Below are 16764 nucleotides of genomic sequence, written 5' to 3'. Positions count from 1 at the left end.
ACGGACATTTATAGATTATACCACCAACAAAGAGCGAATACACTTTATTCTCAGCAGCACATGGATCCTTCTCTAAAATAGACCATATTTTATGCCACAAAGCTAATGTTAGCAAGTAGAAGAAGATATACTACCTTATATTCTATCAGATCATAATGGATTGAAATTAGAAATAAATGATGGAGTTAAAAATAGTAACTACTCCAACACCTGGAGATTAAATAATATGCTATTGTGTGATAAATGGATAACAGAAGACATCAGGAAGGAAATTAAAAAATTCTTAGAGTTAAATGAGAACAAAGAAACATCGTATCAAAATCTCTAGGACACTATGAAAGCATCCTTGGAGGAAAATTTATTTCATGGAGTGCATTCAATAAAAGAAGAAAAAATCAACAAATACATGACCTAACACTACAGCTCAAAGCCCTAGATAAAGAAGAACAGAGCAACACCAAAAGTAGTAGAAGAGAGGAAATAGTTAAAATCAGAGATTAAATCAATGAAATTGAAACAAAAGAAACAATCAAAAAAATTGACAAAATAAATAGTTGGTTCTTCGAAAAAATAAAATTGATAAACCCTTAGCCACAATAACAAAGAGAAGGAGAGAGAAAACTCAAATTACTAAAATTCAGAATGAACAAGGAAATATCACAACAGACACAAGTGAAATACAAAACATCATTAGAAGCTATTTTGAAAATATATACTCCAACAAAATAGGAAATCTTGAAAACATCATCAGCTTTCTAGAGACATATGAATTACCTAAACTGAACCAGGAGAACATACACAATTTAAATAGATCAATTTGAAGTAATGAAATAGAAGAAGTCATCAAAAGCCTACCAACAAAGAAAAGTCCGGGACCAGATGGGTTCTCAGCCGAGTTCTACAAAACCTTTAAAGAAGAGCTCATTCCAATACTCCTCAAAGTATTCCATGAAATAGAAGAGGAGGGAACCCTCCCAAACTCATTCTATGAAGCCAATATCACCCTGATACCTAAACCAGACAGAGACACATCGAGGAAAGAAAATTTCAGACCAATATCCTTAATGAACAGTGATGCAAAAATTCTCAACAATATCTTAGCAAATCATATACAAAAATATATTAAAATGATAGTGCATCACGATGAAGTGGGTTTTATCCCAGGGATGCAAGGTTGGTTCAACATTCAGAAATCAATAAATGTAGTTCACCATATTAACATACTTAAAGGTAGAATCACATGATTATTGCAATAGATGCAGAAAAAGCATTCGATATAGCATCCCTTCATGCTCAAAACACTAGGAAAAATAGGGATAGTGGGAACATTCCTTAACATTGTAAAGGCCATTTATGCTAAGCCCATGGCTAATATCATTCTAAGTGGTGAAAAACTGAAAGCATTCCCCCTAAAAACTGGAACAAGGCAGGGATGTCCTCTTTCACCACTTCTATTCAACATCGTCCTTGAAACTCTAGCCAGAGCAATTAGACAGACCAAGGAAATCAAAAGGATATGAATAGGAAAAGAAGAACTCAAACTATCCCTATTTGCTGATGATATGATTATATATTTAGAGGAACCAGGAAATTCCACCAGAAAACTTTTAGAACTCATAAGTGAATTCAGTAAAGTAGCAGGATATAAGATCAATGCTCATAAATCTAATGCATTTTTATACATAAGTGATGAATCTTCAGAAAGAGAAGTTAGGAAAACTACCCCATTCAGATTAGCTTTGAAAAAATAAAATACTTGGGAATCAATCTAACAAAAGAGGTGAAAGACTGTACAATGAGAACTACAGAACACTAAAGAAAGAAATTAAAGAAAACCTTAGAAGATGGAAAGATCTCCCATGTTCCTGGATAGGCAGAACTAATATTGTCAAAATGGCCATACTACCAAAAGTGTTATACAGATTCAACGCAATTCCAATTAAAATTCCAATGATGTACCTTACAGAAATAGAGCAAGCAATTATGAAATTCATCTGGAAGAATAAGAAACCCAGAATAGCTAAAGCAATCCTTAGTAGAAAAAGCGAAGCAGGGGGTATCGCAATACCAGACCTTCAGCTATACTACAAAGCAATAGTAACAAAAACGGCATGGTATTGTTACCAAAATAGACAGGTAGATCAATGGTACAGAATAGAAGACACAGACACAAACCCAAATAAATACAATTTTCTCATATTAGACATAGGTGCCAAAAATATGCAATGGAGAAAAGATAGCCTCTTCAACAAATGGTGCTGGGAAAACTGGAAATCCATATGCAACAGAATGAAACTAAACCCCTATCTCTCACCCTGCACAAAAATCAACTCAAAATGGATCAAGGACCTTGGAATCTGACCAGAGATCCTGCATCTTATAGAAGAAAAAGTAGGTCCAAATCTTCAACATGTCAGCTTCGGATCAGACTTCCTTAACAGGACTCCCATAGCATAAGAAATAAAAGCAAGAATCAATAACTGGGATAGATTCAAACTACAAAGCTTTCTCTCAGCAAAGGAAACTATCAGCAATGCGAAGAGAGAACCTACAGAGCGGGCGAAAATCTTTGCCACTCATACTTCAGATAGAGCACTAATTTCCAGAATCTATAAAGAACTCAAAAAACTCTACACCAAGAATACAAATAACACAATCAACAAATGGGCTAAGGAAATGAACAGACACTTCACAGAAGAAGATCTACAAGCAATCAATAGATATGAAAAAATGTTCAACATCTTTAGTAATAAGAGAAATGCAAATGAAAAGTACCCTAAGATTCCATCTCACCCCAATTAGAATGGTGATTATCAAGAATAATAGCAACAATAGGTGCTGGAGAGGATGTGGCGAAAAAGGTACACTCATACATTGCTGGTGGGGTTGCAAATTAGTGCAGCCACTCTGGAAAGCAGTGTGGAGATTCCTTAGAAAACTTGGAATGGACCCTCCATTTGACCCAGCTATCCCACTCCTTGGCCTATACCCTAAGGACTTAAAATCAGCATACTACAGAGATACAGCCACATCAATGTTCACAGCTGCTCAATTCACCATAGCCAGATTGTGGAACCAACCTAGATGCCCTTCAACTGATGAATAGATAAAGAAACTATGGTATATATATATACAATGGAATATTACTCAGCCATAAAGAATAATAAAATTATGGCATTTGCAGGTAAATGGATGAAATTGGAGAATATCATGCTAAGTGAGATAAGCGAATCTCAAAAATCCAAAAGACCAATGATCTCACTGATAAGCAGATGATGACACATAATGGGGGTTCGGGGCAAGAATGGAGGAAGAAGGGACTGTATAGAGGGAAAAGAGGGGTGGGAAGGGTGGGGGGGAAGGGAAAAAATAACAGAATGAATCAAACATCATTACCGTAGGTAAATGTATGATTACGCAAATGGTATGCTGTTACTCCATGTACAAACAGAGAAGCAACATGCATCCCATTTTTTACAATAAAAATAAATTTAAAAAAAAATATGACAAGCTATAAAAAAAATATATATATGGTGGTAAGCATCAGCAGAGGTAACCCAAGATGGCAGTGGAGGTGTCCAGGACAGATGCTACCACATTCAGAGATGGGGCTGTGAGGGCAGGTTGTGTGGTGGTGCTGGGCAGCACTGTGGCAGGCATTATTGAGTGGGCAGTTGCCTCCAGGCCCCATCCATTGTCCTGAGATGGAGGCTATCCCACGGGGGAGGCTGTGATGGTGGCTACAGAGGGGAGCCTGGGGAGCCATGTGTTGGTTGATGGGGAGTCACAGCACAGTCACTCTGTTTATCATTTGTAATAGTCTTTTGGTGGAGTCTTTAGATCTTTCTAAATATAGAACCATATCATGTGCAAACAGGCATAATTTGACTTCCTTCCTTCCTATTCGTATACCTTTTGTTTACTTCTCTAATTGCTCCGGCTAAAACGTCCAGCACTGTATTGAATAAAAGCCATGTGAGTGGACACCCTTATCTAGTTCCAGATCTTACAGGGTATATTTCAGCTTTCCCTACTCAGTATGATGTTGGATGTGGGTTTGTCATATTCAACCTTTATTATGTCAGGGTATGGTCCTTCCATATCAAATTTATTCAAGATTTTTACCATGAAAGGAAGCTGAATTTTATTGAAAGCTTTTTCTGCACCAATTTATATGATCCCATGATTTTCATCCTTTATTGTATTGACGTGATGTATCATGTCTATTGATTTGTGTATGTGGAACAATCCTTGCATCCCTGGGATAAATCCCACTTGATCACAGTGAATGATTATTTCATGTGCTGTTTGGTTCAATTTGCTAGTATTTTTTCCATCTATGGATACTATCTTTAAATTTAGAGAAGAAAAACACTCATTGCATTAACATTATGGGTTGAAGTTTCTTATGTGATTCCTAGATCCATCTCCAATTTTTTTTTTGTCTTGATACAGTTTATAGCCATGGTAAAAAGACTACCACAGTCAGGCCTGGTTCAAGTGTGGTCTTTGGTTTCAGTAAACACATCTGTCATGTAGTTGGTTGTCACTGCTAAATCTGTTGTTTGCAGAGGTCTCAGAGCTCTGGGGTTTGCAGAGTAGAATGCTCACCATTTAAACTTTTCCTACATATAGGACATGAGTCATGCAGTTCTACCCATGGTACAATACAACTGCTATGAAAGAAGTGATTGCTATAACTACTGGACTTCCTCTTCAACTGTGTAATCTTCTTTGCATATTGGACATTGTAAACCCAATACATCAACTTTTTCCTCAGCTACTATCACTGTTGGAAGAGATGTGATTCTTTTTTCCTTGCTGACCAGGGGAGTCCCTTTGTTTGCCAGTTGTCCTAAAGCTGGATTACAATGTCATCAAGCCCTCTCTGACCCCAAGCATAGTCCCCAGGGTTGAAATGCAACATCCTGCTCTGACAAAAAGGGAGTGGGAATCCAGCAATTGCAGAATCTGCAAAAAAATCCTGTAAGGATGTATGGCGGGCGGAACCCGGGGCCCAGGGTTACGCCATGTGCATCCGAAGATGGTGACTGGCAGAGAGCAAACGGCGTTCTGAATATGCATGGAGAAAGGCAGAACGCGTTTACAATTGGCTGTATGATAATCGGTTCAGCTGCCTAGTGCGTGGACAGATATACTTTACATGTATGCTCGAGCTCCTGATCGCTTGACCTTTAACAGGATTGGATGGACATATCTGGTTACAATTGCTTATGCATGAGACTGCTTGAGGGTGTCATTGGAATAAAGGGGAAGCTGCTTCATGAACTTCTAAAGAGTACGTGTCTTCTGTCCTGCTGGTTGGGCAGTAAGCGCAAGGAGTGGCGGTTTTCCGCAAGTGGTCCGTTTCCCGTAAGAGCAGCCGCGCGGCGAGCCGCTTGAAGCAGCCCTGTCGGCAAGCAGCCGCGGTTTTCCGCAAGGATCTGTTTTATTCCTTTGATAGCTGGAGATCTGTCAGGACAAGTACTTCCTCGAGACCTATAACTCCAAATCACTGGCAGCCTTGAAGGCTGACTTGGTCTCAAGAAGTCAGCATAAGTTTGGTGACCCTTCTCATTGGCTTTGTTATCTTGGTCTGGTGCATTGTTACTTAGAAATGATCTAAACTCTTGGAAAAACATCATGTGATCCAAATGGTCTCAAAGCTCTGCACAATGTGTCAATTTGCTATTTTTTATCCAGCTGCTACCACCACCTAAAAAACAGTATTTGGGGCTGATTTTGCCCTTGCAAAAGTGGCTGAAAAAACCATATGCAGTTACAGTGGCAGCACCCACATTCAAAGAGAAATGATATTAGTTCTTCCTTAAATGTTTGGTCAAAAATCTGAAAATAAATCTACTAAATGATCCGGGTATTTCATTTATGCATATATATCCAAGAGAAATGAAATCATCATGTCACAGCCATGCTTGTACTCCCATGCTTACTGTGGCCGTATTCACAATAGGTAAGATACGGCAAAAACTGAGGTGCCAACTGATGTGTAAATGGATAAAGAAAATGTGTATGTATACACAATGGAATATTATTCAGTCATAAAGAAGAATGAAATCCTTTCATTTGCAGCAAAATGGATGGAACTTGAGGATATTGTGTTAAGTGAAATAAACCACACAAAGAAAGGCAAGTACTGTATATTCTCTTTCATATGTAGAAACTTAAAAAAAAAGATTACTAGAGGAACGGTAAGGGGAGGAGGGATGAAGGTTGGATAATGCTACCTAAATACAGCTGGACACAAGGTATAAGTTTTGGTGTTCAGCAGCACAGTGGGATGACTACAATTCACAATAACCTAAGATATGATCTTTTACAAAGATCTAAAACAGAGGCACTAGAAGGCTCTGAAAATAAATGACACAGAGAAGGAAAAGTTATTTACACTGATGTAATAGATGTGTTGAAATTTCACAGTGTACCCCATTCATATGCATGATTATGTTAAAGCAAAAAAAAAAAAGAAAAGAAAAAGATATTCTCCCACTCTGTAGGCTCTTTCTTCGCATTTGCCAATCATACTTCAGATAGAGCACTAATCTCCAGAATCTATAAAGAACTCAAAAAACTCTACTCCAAGAATACAAATAATCCAGTTGACAAATGGGCTAAGGAAATGAACAGACACTTCACAGAAGAAGATCTACAAGCAATCAACAAACATATGGAAAAATGTTCAACATCTCTAGTAATAAGAAAAATGCAAATCAAAACCACCCTAAGATTCCATCTCACCCCAATTAGAATGGCGATCATCAAGAATACGAGCAACAACAGGTGTTGGCGAGGATGTGGGGAGAAAGGTACACTCATACATTGCTGGTGGGGCTGCAAATTAGTGCAGCCACTCTGGAAAGCAGTGTGGAGATTCCTTAGAAAACTTGGAATGGACCCTCCATTTGACCCAGGTATCCCACTCGTTGGCCTATACCCAAAGGACTTAAAATCAGCATACTACAGAGATACAGCCACATCAATGTTCATAGCTGCTCAATTCACAATAGCCAGAGTGTGGAACTAACCTAGATGCCCTTCAATTGATGAGTGAATAAAGAAGCTGTGGTATATATATACAATGGAATATTACTCAGCCATAAAGAATGATAAAATTATGGCATTTGCAGGCAAATGGATTAAATTGGAGAATATCATGCTAAGTGAGATAAACCAATCTCAAAAAGCCAAAGGACGAATGATATCGCTAATAAATGGATGATGACACATAATGGGGGGGAGGGAAGGGTTAGTGTTAGGGTTAGAGTTAGGGATAAGGAGGGTGGTAAGAATGGAGGAAGGAAGGACTGTATAGAGGAAAAAGAGGGATGGGAGGGGTAGGGGGAAGGGAAAAAATAACAGAATGAATCAAACAACATTACCCTATGTAAATTTATGATTACACAAATGGTATGCCTTTACTCCATGTACAAACAGAGAAACAACATGTATCCCATTTGTTTACAATAAAAAAGAAAAAAGAAAAAAAAGAAAAAAAAAGAAAAGAAAAAGAAACATTCCTGTTAAAGTCAAGGAAAAGATATAAATATATGCTATCCAAAACTGCACTGGAACACAAAACTGGACTATGGGTACAAGACAAGTAAGAGGAATTAATATGGAAAGGAAAGAAACAATATCCGTGACTTAGTATTTTCAGATTTCTCTAATAAAATACTACAGATTGGGTAGCTTATAAAAATCAGAAATGTATTTCTTTCAGTTCTGGAGGCTTCGATGCCCAAGATAAAGCCTCTGGCAAATTTGGTTTCTGGAGAGGACCCACTTCCTGGTTCACAGACAGTACCTTCTTGCTATGTGCTCATATGCTGAAAGGTGCTAGCTTGTTTTCTGGGGTTTCTTTTATAAAGGTACTAATGCAATCATAAAGGCTTCACCCTCATGACCTAGTCACTTCCCAAAGGCTGCAAGTCCTAACACTATTGCCTGAGGGGTTAGGAATTCAGCACGAACTTTGGGGGGATACATACATTTAGATCATAGCAGAGACAATATGATCACCTAGGTAGAAAATTCCAAGGAGTCAGCACATGCAATACTGAAATGAATAAGAAACCTCAGCAAAACCAAAGCCTTACCACACAAAAGCAGCAACTCATTAGAACATGTAATATACGATACCTTAATCAAAACAGCAACAAAATCCAAAAATTACCTTAAATGAATACTTGCAGAACTTGTTATAAAGTTTGCTGATAGATTTAGATAAACTAAGTTCCAAATAAACAGAGCAGTACTTGATATTCATTGATGAAGTACATGGTATTGTAAAGATATCAATTCTTTGTTATAGATGTAGTGCCTTATTTATAGCCACCGAGATGACAGTCAAGCTCAGACTCCAAAAATTCCATTTTCTGCTCCCAAATCAAACCTGAAAACCACAGAAGAGGGAATGAAAAAATATCTGCAACAAAATCTAAACCACAAAACATGAGAACACTCATGGGAGACTGAGGACTGTGCTGAACTTGTATTTGGGGTGAGGAAGTTGTGGGCTTAATTGAAGTGGGGAGGGTCCACAGCCAGCAATATAGGGCAGGTGACAGGCCAGGTACGAGCAAAATTTTAAAACTTTGGTTCCTGGCTCATTGCATAAATCTGAGTTAGACCCTCAGACAACAGATGCAAGTAGTCCTGTGGTAATACCAAGACAGCAAGAAAGAATGGGTTGATTAAAACAGCATGACACCAAGAGTCTTTGTATTTAATAACCACTGGAAGCCCTCTAGTGGATGAGAACTATCTTTTTAAATATTGGTTTAATACAACATAAAGAATAGCCTAAAATGGAATCATATTTATCATACTGAATCACAACATAGTAAGTTCTTTCATGATGTACACATATGTATTATTTACACATTTGCTTGGTAGAGATGTGCAATATTTTTCTCACTATGGATAAGGGTTATAAAAACAAAACTGCACTGAACAATGTAATGTTAGAGAAGCTCAAAAGAGACCAAACCTCCCTAAATCACCATGCTCAGCCTCTTCTGTGTAGAAAATAAATCTTAGAACAAAAGTTTTCCAGAGTCTAAGTCTGAATGGTGAAGAGACCTATGGGAAGTTGGGCTTCTTTGTCATGTTATGGGTGCTGCTACCTCTGCAGCTAGCAGCTAGCCTGGAGCCCAAAACCATTTTCTACAAAAGTTTCAATTGAGCAAATACTCAGAGATGGCACAGAGGGATCATTTCCCAGGGAGTATTTAATTAGAAGCCAGGATGCAAGAAGAGGACCCTAAAGAGTAAGGACTGAGGGATCTACCCATCCCGGAACAGAGGGTATCCCATAGAATCCCACTTACTGTCGATGCCAGTTCCAGAAGATTCAAGGCATGGGTTTCAGACTGAGCAGTCCCCCTCATTCCCAGCTTGGGAGTCTCAAGAAGGTGGATGCCTTGATCTGAAGGTGACAGGCACAAGTTAGCAGAGGGAGGAGTTCAGGCTGTGACGGTTACCAAGGTGAGGACTTACAAGACCTCTCATTCCAGAAGAAATGAGACCAACCGTGCCCTGCTCCTGTTAGTTCTGTAGTCAGAAGAGGGGAGGGGCAAGGCACTGCCAGACATTTAAAATGGGAACCCTGAAGGAGGTCTGAACAGACCCAATTCTAGATAGGGGAGGCCCCACAGAATCCAGCCTTCTACCTGATTTCCTCCGTGAGAGGCTTGGGAGCGTGGTGGCTGGATGCAAGGTCCCCTGACTTCCCACTGGGGCATTAGAGGGCCCTGGCTTCAGGTCAGGAAAGGGATGAGCCTTCAGGCCCTGCTAGGAATCTCAGGGAGGACCCTGAGGGAGAACAGGGGGGAGACTTACAGAAAAACTGCTCAAGGTGTCAACCTGGGGAAGTCCCAGGCAGGACAACTGTGCACAGTTCCTTTCCTAAGATTCTCAGGGAAATGAGGACCTTGACCTGAAGGACAAATCATCCAGTCAACAAAAGGAAGGGGACACAGGCCCTATGAGATTAAACATAAATAGCCTGGAGAAAACTGAGGACATTACTACAATGTCAGGCAGAGGACAGGCCTCAGGTCCACCCTACCTTAACTGTCTACCCTGAGACGCTCTGGGACATAGAAGTCTCCTATTCTGCGCTCTCACTTTCACCTTACCCAACTCAGAAATGGGAGGAACTTGTTCTGAGGCCGGTGAACTCAGGTGGAGCGTTGGAGGCAGGATGGACAGTGCCAGGAGCCAAGGCAAGGGCCCCAAGCTAGGACTGAGTTTTTCCACCCCACACAGAAGGGGGCTCTCGGAAGGATTCAGGCAGGATACCCGGATGTAGTATTTCCTGACTTCTATTTTAAGAGTCTGAAACTTCATCTGGTGCAGAGGGGTGACTCAGGTTAGCAGAAGGTTGGGTGGGGGGATGGGACACACGCCTCACACCACAGTTATCAGGAATACCAGTCCCATCCCACCCTTGCTGTCAGCCCCGGGAAGCCTCAGTCACTGGATGTGCTATCTTCCAACTTCCACTAGGGGATTCTGAAGGGTATGCGTTCAGATCAGCCGAGGGAAGAGCCCTAGTCCTGACCAGTCAGCAAAGGGAAGACCCTTACTCCACCGAAAATGCAGGCCCCAACCCCGCCCTATCCCTCCAGTTGCTCCTGGGAGGCTCCAGATGGTGTCGCCACTCTGCGATTTCCCGACTTCCACCTGGGGCCCTTGAGGGGCGTGGCTTCAGATCAGCAGGGGGAGGAGCCCTGGTCCTGGCCAATCATCAAGGGGGAGACCCCAGGGGCAGACCAAGAGCCCCTCCCCACAGATAACACAGGCCCCAACCCCGCCCTATCCCTCCAGTTACTCCTAAGAGGCTCCAGTTGGTGTCGCCACTCCTCGGTTTCCCGACTTCCACAGGGGCCTCTGAGGGGCGTGGCTTCACATCAGCAGAGGGAGGAGCCCTGGTCCTGGCCAATCATCAGGGGGCCCCTCCCCCCACACATAAAGCAGGCCTCAGCCCCTCCCTGTCCCTGCAGTTGCTCCTGGGAGGCTCCAGGCGGTGTTGGTCCTCGCAAGGGTTCCTGGCTTTCACGTGGGGAGTCTGAGGAAGGTGAGGCATTTTGTGAGGGGGCTACATCATGATCAGCACAGGAGGAGCCCCCGGGCTGGCCGATGATCAAGGGGATGGCCCCGAGGGAGGATCCAGGGCCCTTTCCCCCGCAGATTTAGGGGGCTGCAGTCCTGCGGTGCCAGAGCAGCTGTCCCTGGGAAGCCTCAGGCAGGTTCACTGGATGTGATGGGGTCCAACTTCCATATCAGGAGCCCGAGGGAGGTGAGGTTTTCTCCAAGGGTTGTGGACTAAGGTTGGCAGAGGGAGGAGTCTGAGGCCTTGCCAAGCCTTGAGGCTAGGATGCAGAGGGAGGACGGAGGACCTTGCACCAGGAGAGAGGGGTCAAGTTCCACCATGCCATCAGCTGTGGGGTGCCCCAGGCAGGGGTCATAAAGCATGTGTCCTGATTTCCACTTTTGGAGTCTAAGGGAGGAGAGGCTTTTCTGAGGGCTTTACTCTAGCCAGCAAAATGGCGTCTGGGGCCCTGCAGGGCATTAAAATGGTGGAGGAACAAGAGAATTTACTGACACCTACATGAAGGACCTCACCCATGCCCTGCCCCTGCAATCAGCCCTGGGTGACCCGACGCAGGGTTCCCGGATGGGGTGTATCCCACTTCCATCGTAGAACAAGTTGGAGGTGCTTTTACTCAGGGGACTCAACAGAGGTCAGTAGAAGGAGAAGCCCCAGGTCCTCCAAGGCCTTAAGGTGAGACTGGAACAGAAGAGGTTCCTGCCACAGATGTGGAGGACTTCATCCTTGCCCCTGTAGTCATCTCTGGGCGACCCGTGGCAACCGGAGGCAGGGTTCCCGGATGAGGTGTGTCCGACTTCCATCTTGGATTCGGAAGGGAGGTGCTTTTACACAGGCGTCTCGGCAGGGGTCAGTAGAGGGACTTGAAGCCCCAGATCCTCCAAGGCACTAAGATGGCGCTGGGAGAGGTGAGTTTCCTTCGCAGATGTGGAGGACCTCGCACCTGCAGTCAGCCCTGGGTGATCTGAGGCAGGGTTCCCAGATGCAGTGTATCCGACTTCCATCTTGGAATTCGAAGGCGGCGCGCTTTTACTCAAAGGGATCAGCAGGGGTCAGTAGAGGGATTTGAAGCCCCAGGTCCTCCAAGGCATTAAGATGACTCTGGGAGAGGAGAGGTTCCTGCCACAGATATGGAAGCCCACACTCCTGCCCCTGCAATTAGCCCTGCACGCAGATCTCTGCCCTTGCTCTCATTATTAGAGGACTAGGGGATGGCTATTGGATGTAGCACCCCTTTACTTTTGGCAGGGTTAGGGGTGGTCTCGAAGGTGAAAACCTTGGTCTGATGTGGCCTGAGTTCAGAAGAGGAAGGGAACCTTGGTAAGGACTAAAGGTATACTATACCCTACCCTCCATCCTCCCCTGAAAATGAGGGATCCTATAGAATCTAGCTGTGCCTCATTCTAAGTCCTGGGTGGGTGAAAACTAGGATGACCAAATGGAATAAGCTCTCACTTCTGTCACAAGCTCTCCCAGGAGCCAAGGGACTAAATTTTTTCAGGATGGTGAAGTCTTGGTTGGACAGGAAGAGTTCAGGTCAGCCCAGGGTGGGAAGGCCCATGCTAAGAGTAGAAATGAATACCTGAGGGAAGATTGAGTGAATCAACAGACCTTGGGCAGTGGTTACTGATTTGGTGCCTTTTTGCTTTTGTCTGGAGTGTCCCAGGAGGTGAAAGCCCTGGTTTTAGTGTGTGGCATCAGTAGAAGGCATAGTCCCAGGGTCTTTTAAGAGTCAAGGTAAGACAAAGACATTGAAAGGGAAATAATGGTATGCCCACCCCCCCAAACCAGGAACAAGGGGCCCTACAGAAACTCCCATCATGTCCCTGCTATCAACCCTGAAAGGATCTGGGCAGGAATGGCCAAATATGGTGTGCTCTCACTTCCTCCATGAGGTGAGTGGGAGAACCTCTTGGGAGTGAGGTCTTAGTTTGAAAGGACAATTTCAGGTCAGCAGGGGTTGGCACAAGCCCTGTTGGGAATAAGGATGAACATCATGAAGGATGACTGAGGATACCATAGCCCCGTAGAAGAATAGGGGGACCTAACCCTGGACATGAATGGCTGCAAGTGGCATCTCTGCATTTTTGTCTTGAGAGTCTCAGAGAAGTGAAAGCCTTGGTCTAAGAGTGTGCCTGCAGGTCAGCAGAGGGAGTCGTCCCAGGCTCCATTTGATGTCAAGGTAAGGACCCTGGTAAGTACCACAGTACCTCTCACCCCAGAAAGAAGGGATCCTGCATTGTCTCACTATCTTCTGTTCTGAGCCATGGGAGGACCTAGGCAGGGTAGGCAAGATGTGCTACACCTTCACTGCCTCCGGGAGTTGGGGAGATGGTTCAGAGAGGTGAGGTTGTGGTCTGATAGGACATTAGTCAGTTCAAAAAGGCTGGGCCCAGACTCTTTAAGGAGTAAAGATGAATACCATGAGGGAAAACCAAGGGACTCCCCACCACATAACACACAGGGTCCAGCTTCTGCTGTCAGTCCTATAAGACCCAAGCAGAGGTAGCCAGATGTTGTGCTTCTTCACTTCTGTGTTCTCAGGGAGGTGAAGACCTTGTTCTGAGGAGGGGACCATCTGAAAGGGAACCACATCAGGCCAGAAGAGGGACGAGTCCTAGATTGCCAGGATTTAAGGTAAGGCCCCTGAGTGAGGACTGAGGGCACAACATCCCCTTCTAGGACTAAAGACATACCCAGTGCTACCTTGCCTGTGCTGACAACTCTTGGAGGCAAAGCCTATTAGCCAGATGTGTTGAAGTTCCATCTTCATGATCTCAAAGAATTGAGGGCTTCTTCTGAGGGGGAGACAAGGGCCAGCAGAAGAAAGAGCCCCAGGCCATGGCAGGCATCAGTGTGAGGAATGAGGGTATCTCACACCTAAGAGAGATGGGATCCTAACCAAGTTCGGCCAGCCCTTTCTGTCACCTCAGGGAGACTCTGGATGGGTGTGGTAGGAGGTGATGCTCCCTCACTTCTTTCTCTTAGTCTCAGGAATGAGAGATCTTGTTCTGAGAGTTTTGCTAAAGTCCAGTGGAGGGAGAGAATCCAGGTCTTGCTAGGGGAAAGGTGAAGGGATCATCCACCCCAGAACTGTGGAGACTCAAGTCTGACCCCACTTGTCAGCTCTGAGGAGGTCACGGATATGCTTATAGTCTTCAGCTGGGAACCCTCGTACCTCCAGTTCCTCTTACAGAGGTACCAGGAAGCAGAGATGAGGGCCTTGGTCTGAGTCACATGCTCTCAGATCAAAGAGCAGAAGAGGCCTAGGAAGTGTCAGGAGCCAAGGTCAGGTTCCTTGAGTGTACCAAGAGCCCTATCACCTCCCGCCCAAGAACAGAGGGGGCACTTACTCCACATGTCTTGCTGTCAGCCCTGGAGCCTCACGCTCTTCCATTTGGCTGTACCTGATGAGTATTTTCATGTCCTCCTACAGGTTCCTAAGGTACAAGCCTACCAGAAAGACAACAGACCTGTGAAGCTCTAGGACGTCACCTAGAGAGAAGACCTGTAAGTGAGCTTTTGTCACAGTCATCACAGGTGAGTCTTTCCCCCAAAGACACTCACACTGTCTCTCTCACCCCCAGGCCTGTGGGATCCCATCACCACACTCCTGCTCACACTCCTGCCTGCCACCTCCAACAATAACCATCATGCCTCGCTTTCCAAAACGCCCACGCCTCACCCTCGAGCAAGACTTCCCAAACCCAATTGAGATACAGGACTTGATGATTGCACAGGCTCCCACAGCTGAGGAGGAGGAGGATGCCTCCTCCATTTCATCTTCCTCTTTAAACTTGTCCTTCCCCTCCTCCTCTCCTCCTTCACCTTCTTCTTCTTCCTCTTCCTCCTCCTCCTCTTCTCTGATTTTGAACACCCCGGAGGAGGAGGAGCCTGTTGCTGCAAGGCCTAGTACTCCCCAGAATTCTCCCCAGAGTTCTCTCGAGACTCAGAGCTCCTTCTCCTCCCCCATTTTATGGAACAACTTAGATGAAGAACTGAGCAGCCAAGAAGAGAGTTCGAGCACCTTGCAGTCTTCTACAGACACTGAATCCTCTCCCAGAGACCCACTTGAGGACAAGGTGACTGATTTGGTGCATCTCCTGATTCTCAAGTATCGACTGAAGGAGCCCATCACAAAAGTGGAAATGCTCAGAGTTGTCACCAAAGAGTACAAGAACCAATTCCCTGTCATCTTCAAGAAAGCTTCTAAGTGCTTGGAAGTGATTTTTGGCATTGATGTGAAGGAAACAGACACCACCAGCCACCTCTATGCCCTTGTCAACTCACTGGACCTCACCTATGATGAGATACCGACTGATGACCACAGCATGCCTAAAAATGGCTTCCTGATAATTATCTTGGGTGTGATATTCATAGAGGGGAACTGTGCCTCTGAGGAAAACATCTGGGAATTCCTGAATATGATGGGAGTGTATGATGGGAAGGAGCACTTCATATATGGGGAGCCCAGGAAGTTCATCACCAGAGATTTGGTGCAGGAAAATTACCTGGAGTACCGGCGGGTACCCAATAGTGATCCTCCATGCTATGAGTTCCTATGGGGTCCAAGAGCTAAGGCTGAAACCACCAAGATGAAAGTTCTAGAATTTTTGGCCAAGGTCAAAGGAAGTGACCCCGTTTCCTTCTCTAGCTGGTATGAGGAGGCTTTGAGAGAGGAGGAAGAGATAGCCCAGGCCAGATTTGGTCCTGTGGATGATAGTACAGCCTTGTTCATTGCCCAGCACTGGTCAGCATCATCTCCTGCCCCGAGTGAAGAATGAGGCTGATTCTCCACTCTGTTTCTGAAGAAGGCAATTAAAATTCCAAGTAGAGGAGGGTCAGGGTTATGTTGGAGAGAAAACAGTGTACAGCTTTACGTTCCTGTTCTATATGGTGACGTAGTCACTATATCATTTTGGGGGGAGTATTTTTCAAATGCTGTTCCTTTTAGTACAAGATTCATTAGCTTTATAATCTAGTTTATGAGTGACATTGGTCACACATTGCTGTTTGTCACATTTTGAGAAAAAATATACAATTGTTAATTTTTTTTATTCCCCTAACCTGTTTAGTCTGTCCTGTAAAATTAAATGCAGTGTACCTGGATTTGCTTGGCTTATTCAAGAAAGTATGAAAAATATCATTAAATCTTAATGAATTAAGGCCTCTGTTGCTGACTTTTATTTGCCAAGTATTTTTTGATTATTTTCTTTTTGGAAGAAACTGTGCTAATGGGGAATCCTTGGGTAAGTTAGACATACCTCTACCCACAAGAATGGTAGAGTATCTGGGCGCGGTGACACATGCTTGTAATTCCATCAACTCGGGAGGCTGAGGCAGGAGGATCACGAGTTGAAAGCCAGCCTCCACAAAAGCGAGGCACTAAGCAACTCAGTGAGACCCTGTCTCTAAATAAAATACAAAATAGGGCTGGGGATGTGGCTCAGTGCCTGAGTGCCCCTGAGTTCAATCTGCGCTATCACCCCCCCCCCCCCAAAAAAAAAAATGAACAAGCAAGGAAGTGAGACTCCAGTTGCTAGCAGTTAAGTGTGAATGCCCTGAGCCCAGGCAGTTTGGGGATTTGAGAAGCTGTGATTTCTTCTGTGGTAGTTTAGGTTAAGATGGGTGGT

At 44.1% G+C, this 16764-nt stretch overlaps 1 protein-coding gene and 1 pseudogene across 2 annotated transcripts; one reads left to right on the top strand and one right to left on the bottom strand.

Annotated features, from left to right (window-relative positions):
- Positions 1-4515: 4515 nt before the first annotated feature.
- On the bottom strand, positions 4516-10368 carry LOC306651050 (E3 ubiquitin-protein ligase RNF115-like; annotated as a pseudogene). The gene is made up of 4 exons: positions 10158-10368; positions 9348-9445; positions 5436-5747; positions 4516-4984 (listed from the first exon to the last, which is right to left on the bottom strand). The product of its transcript is annotated as an E3 ubiquitin-protein ligase RNF115-like (transcript).
- A 4416-nt stretch (positions 10369-14784) lies between these two features.
- Positions 14785-15915, top strand: LOC306651049 (melanoma-associated antigen 10-like; the record flags this gene model as incomplete). The annotated part of the gene is made up of 1 exon (XM_079123595.1): positions 14785-15915. The coding sequence occupies one exon, from the start codon at positions 14785-14787 to the stop codon at positions 15913-15915; it is 1131 nt and encodes a 376-aa protein (XP_078979721.1).
- Positions 15916-16764: the final 849 nt, after the last annotated feature.

Source organism: Sciurus vulgaris, assembly GCF_902686455.1.
Source record: "Sciurus vulgaris genome assembly, chromosome: X".
NCBI classification, from domain to species: Eukaryota; Metazoa; Chordata; class Mammalia; order Rodentia; family Sciuridae; genus Sciurus; species Sciurus vulgaris.
This window is presented reverse-complemented; position numbering and strand designations above follow the sequence as displayed.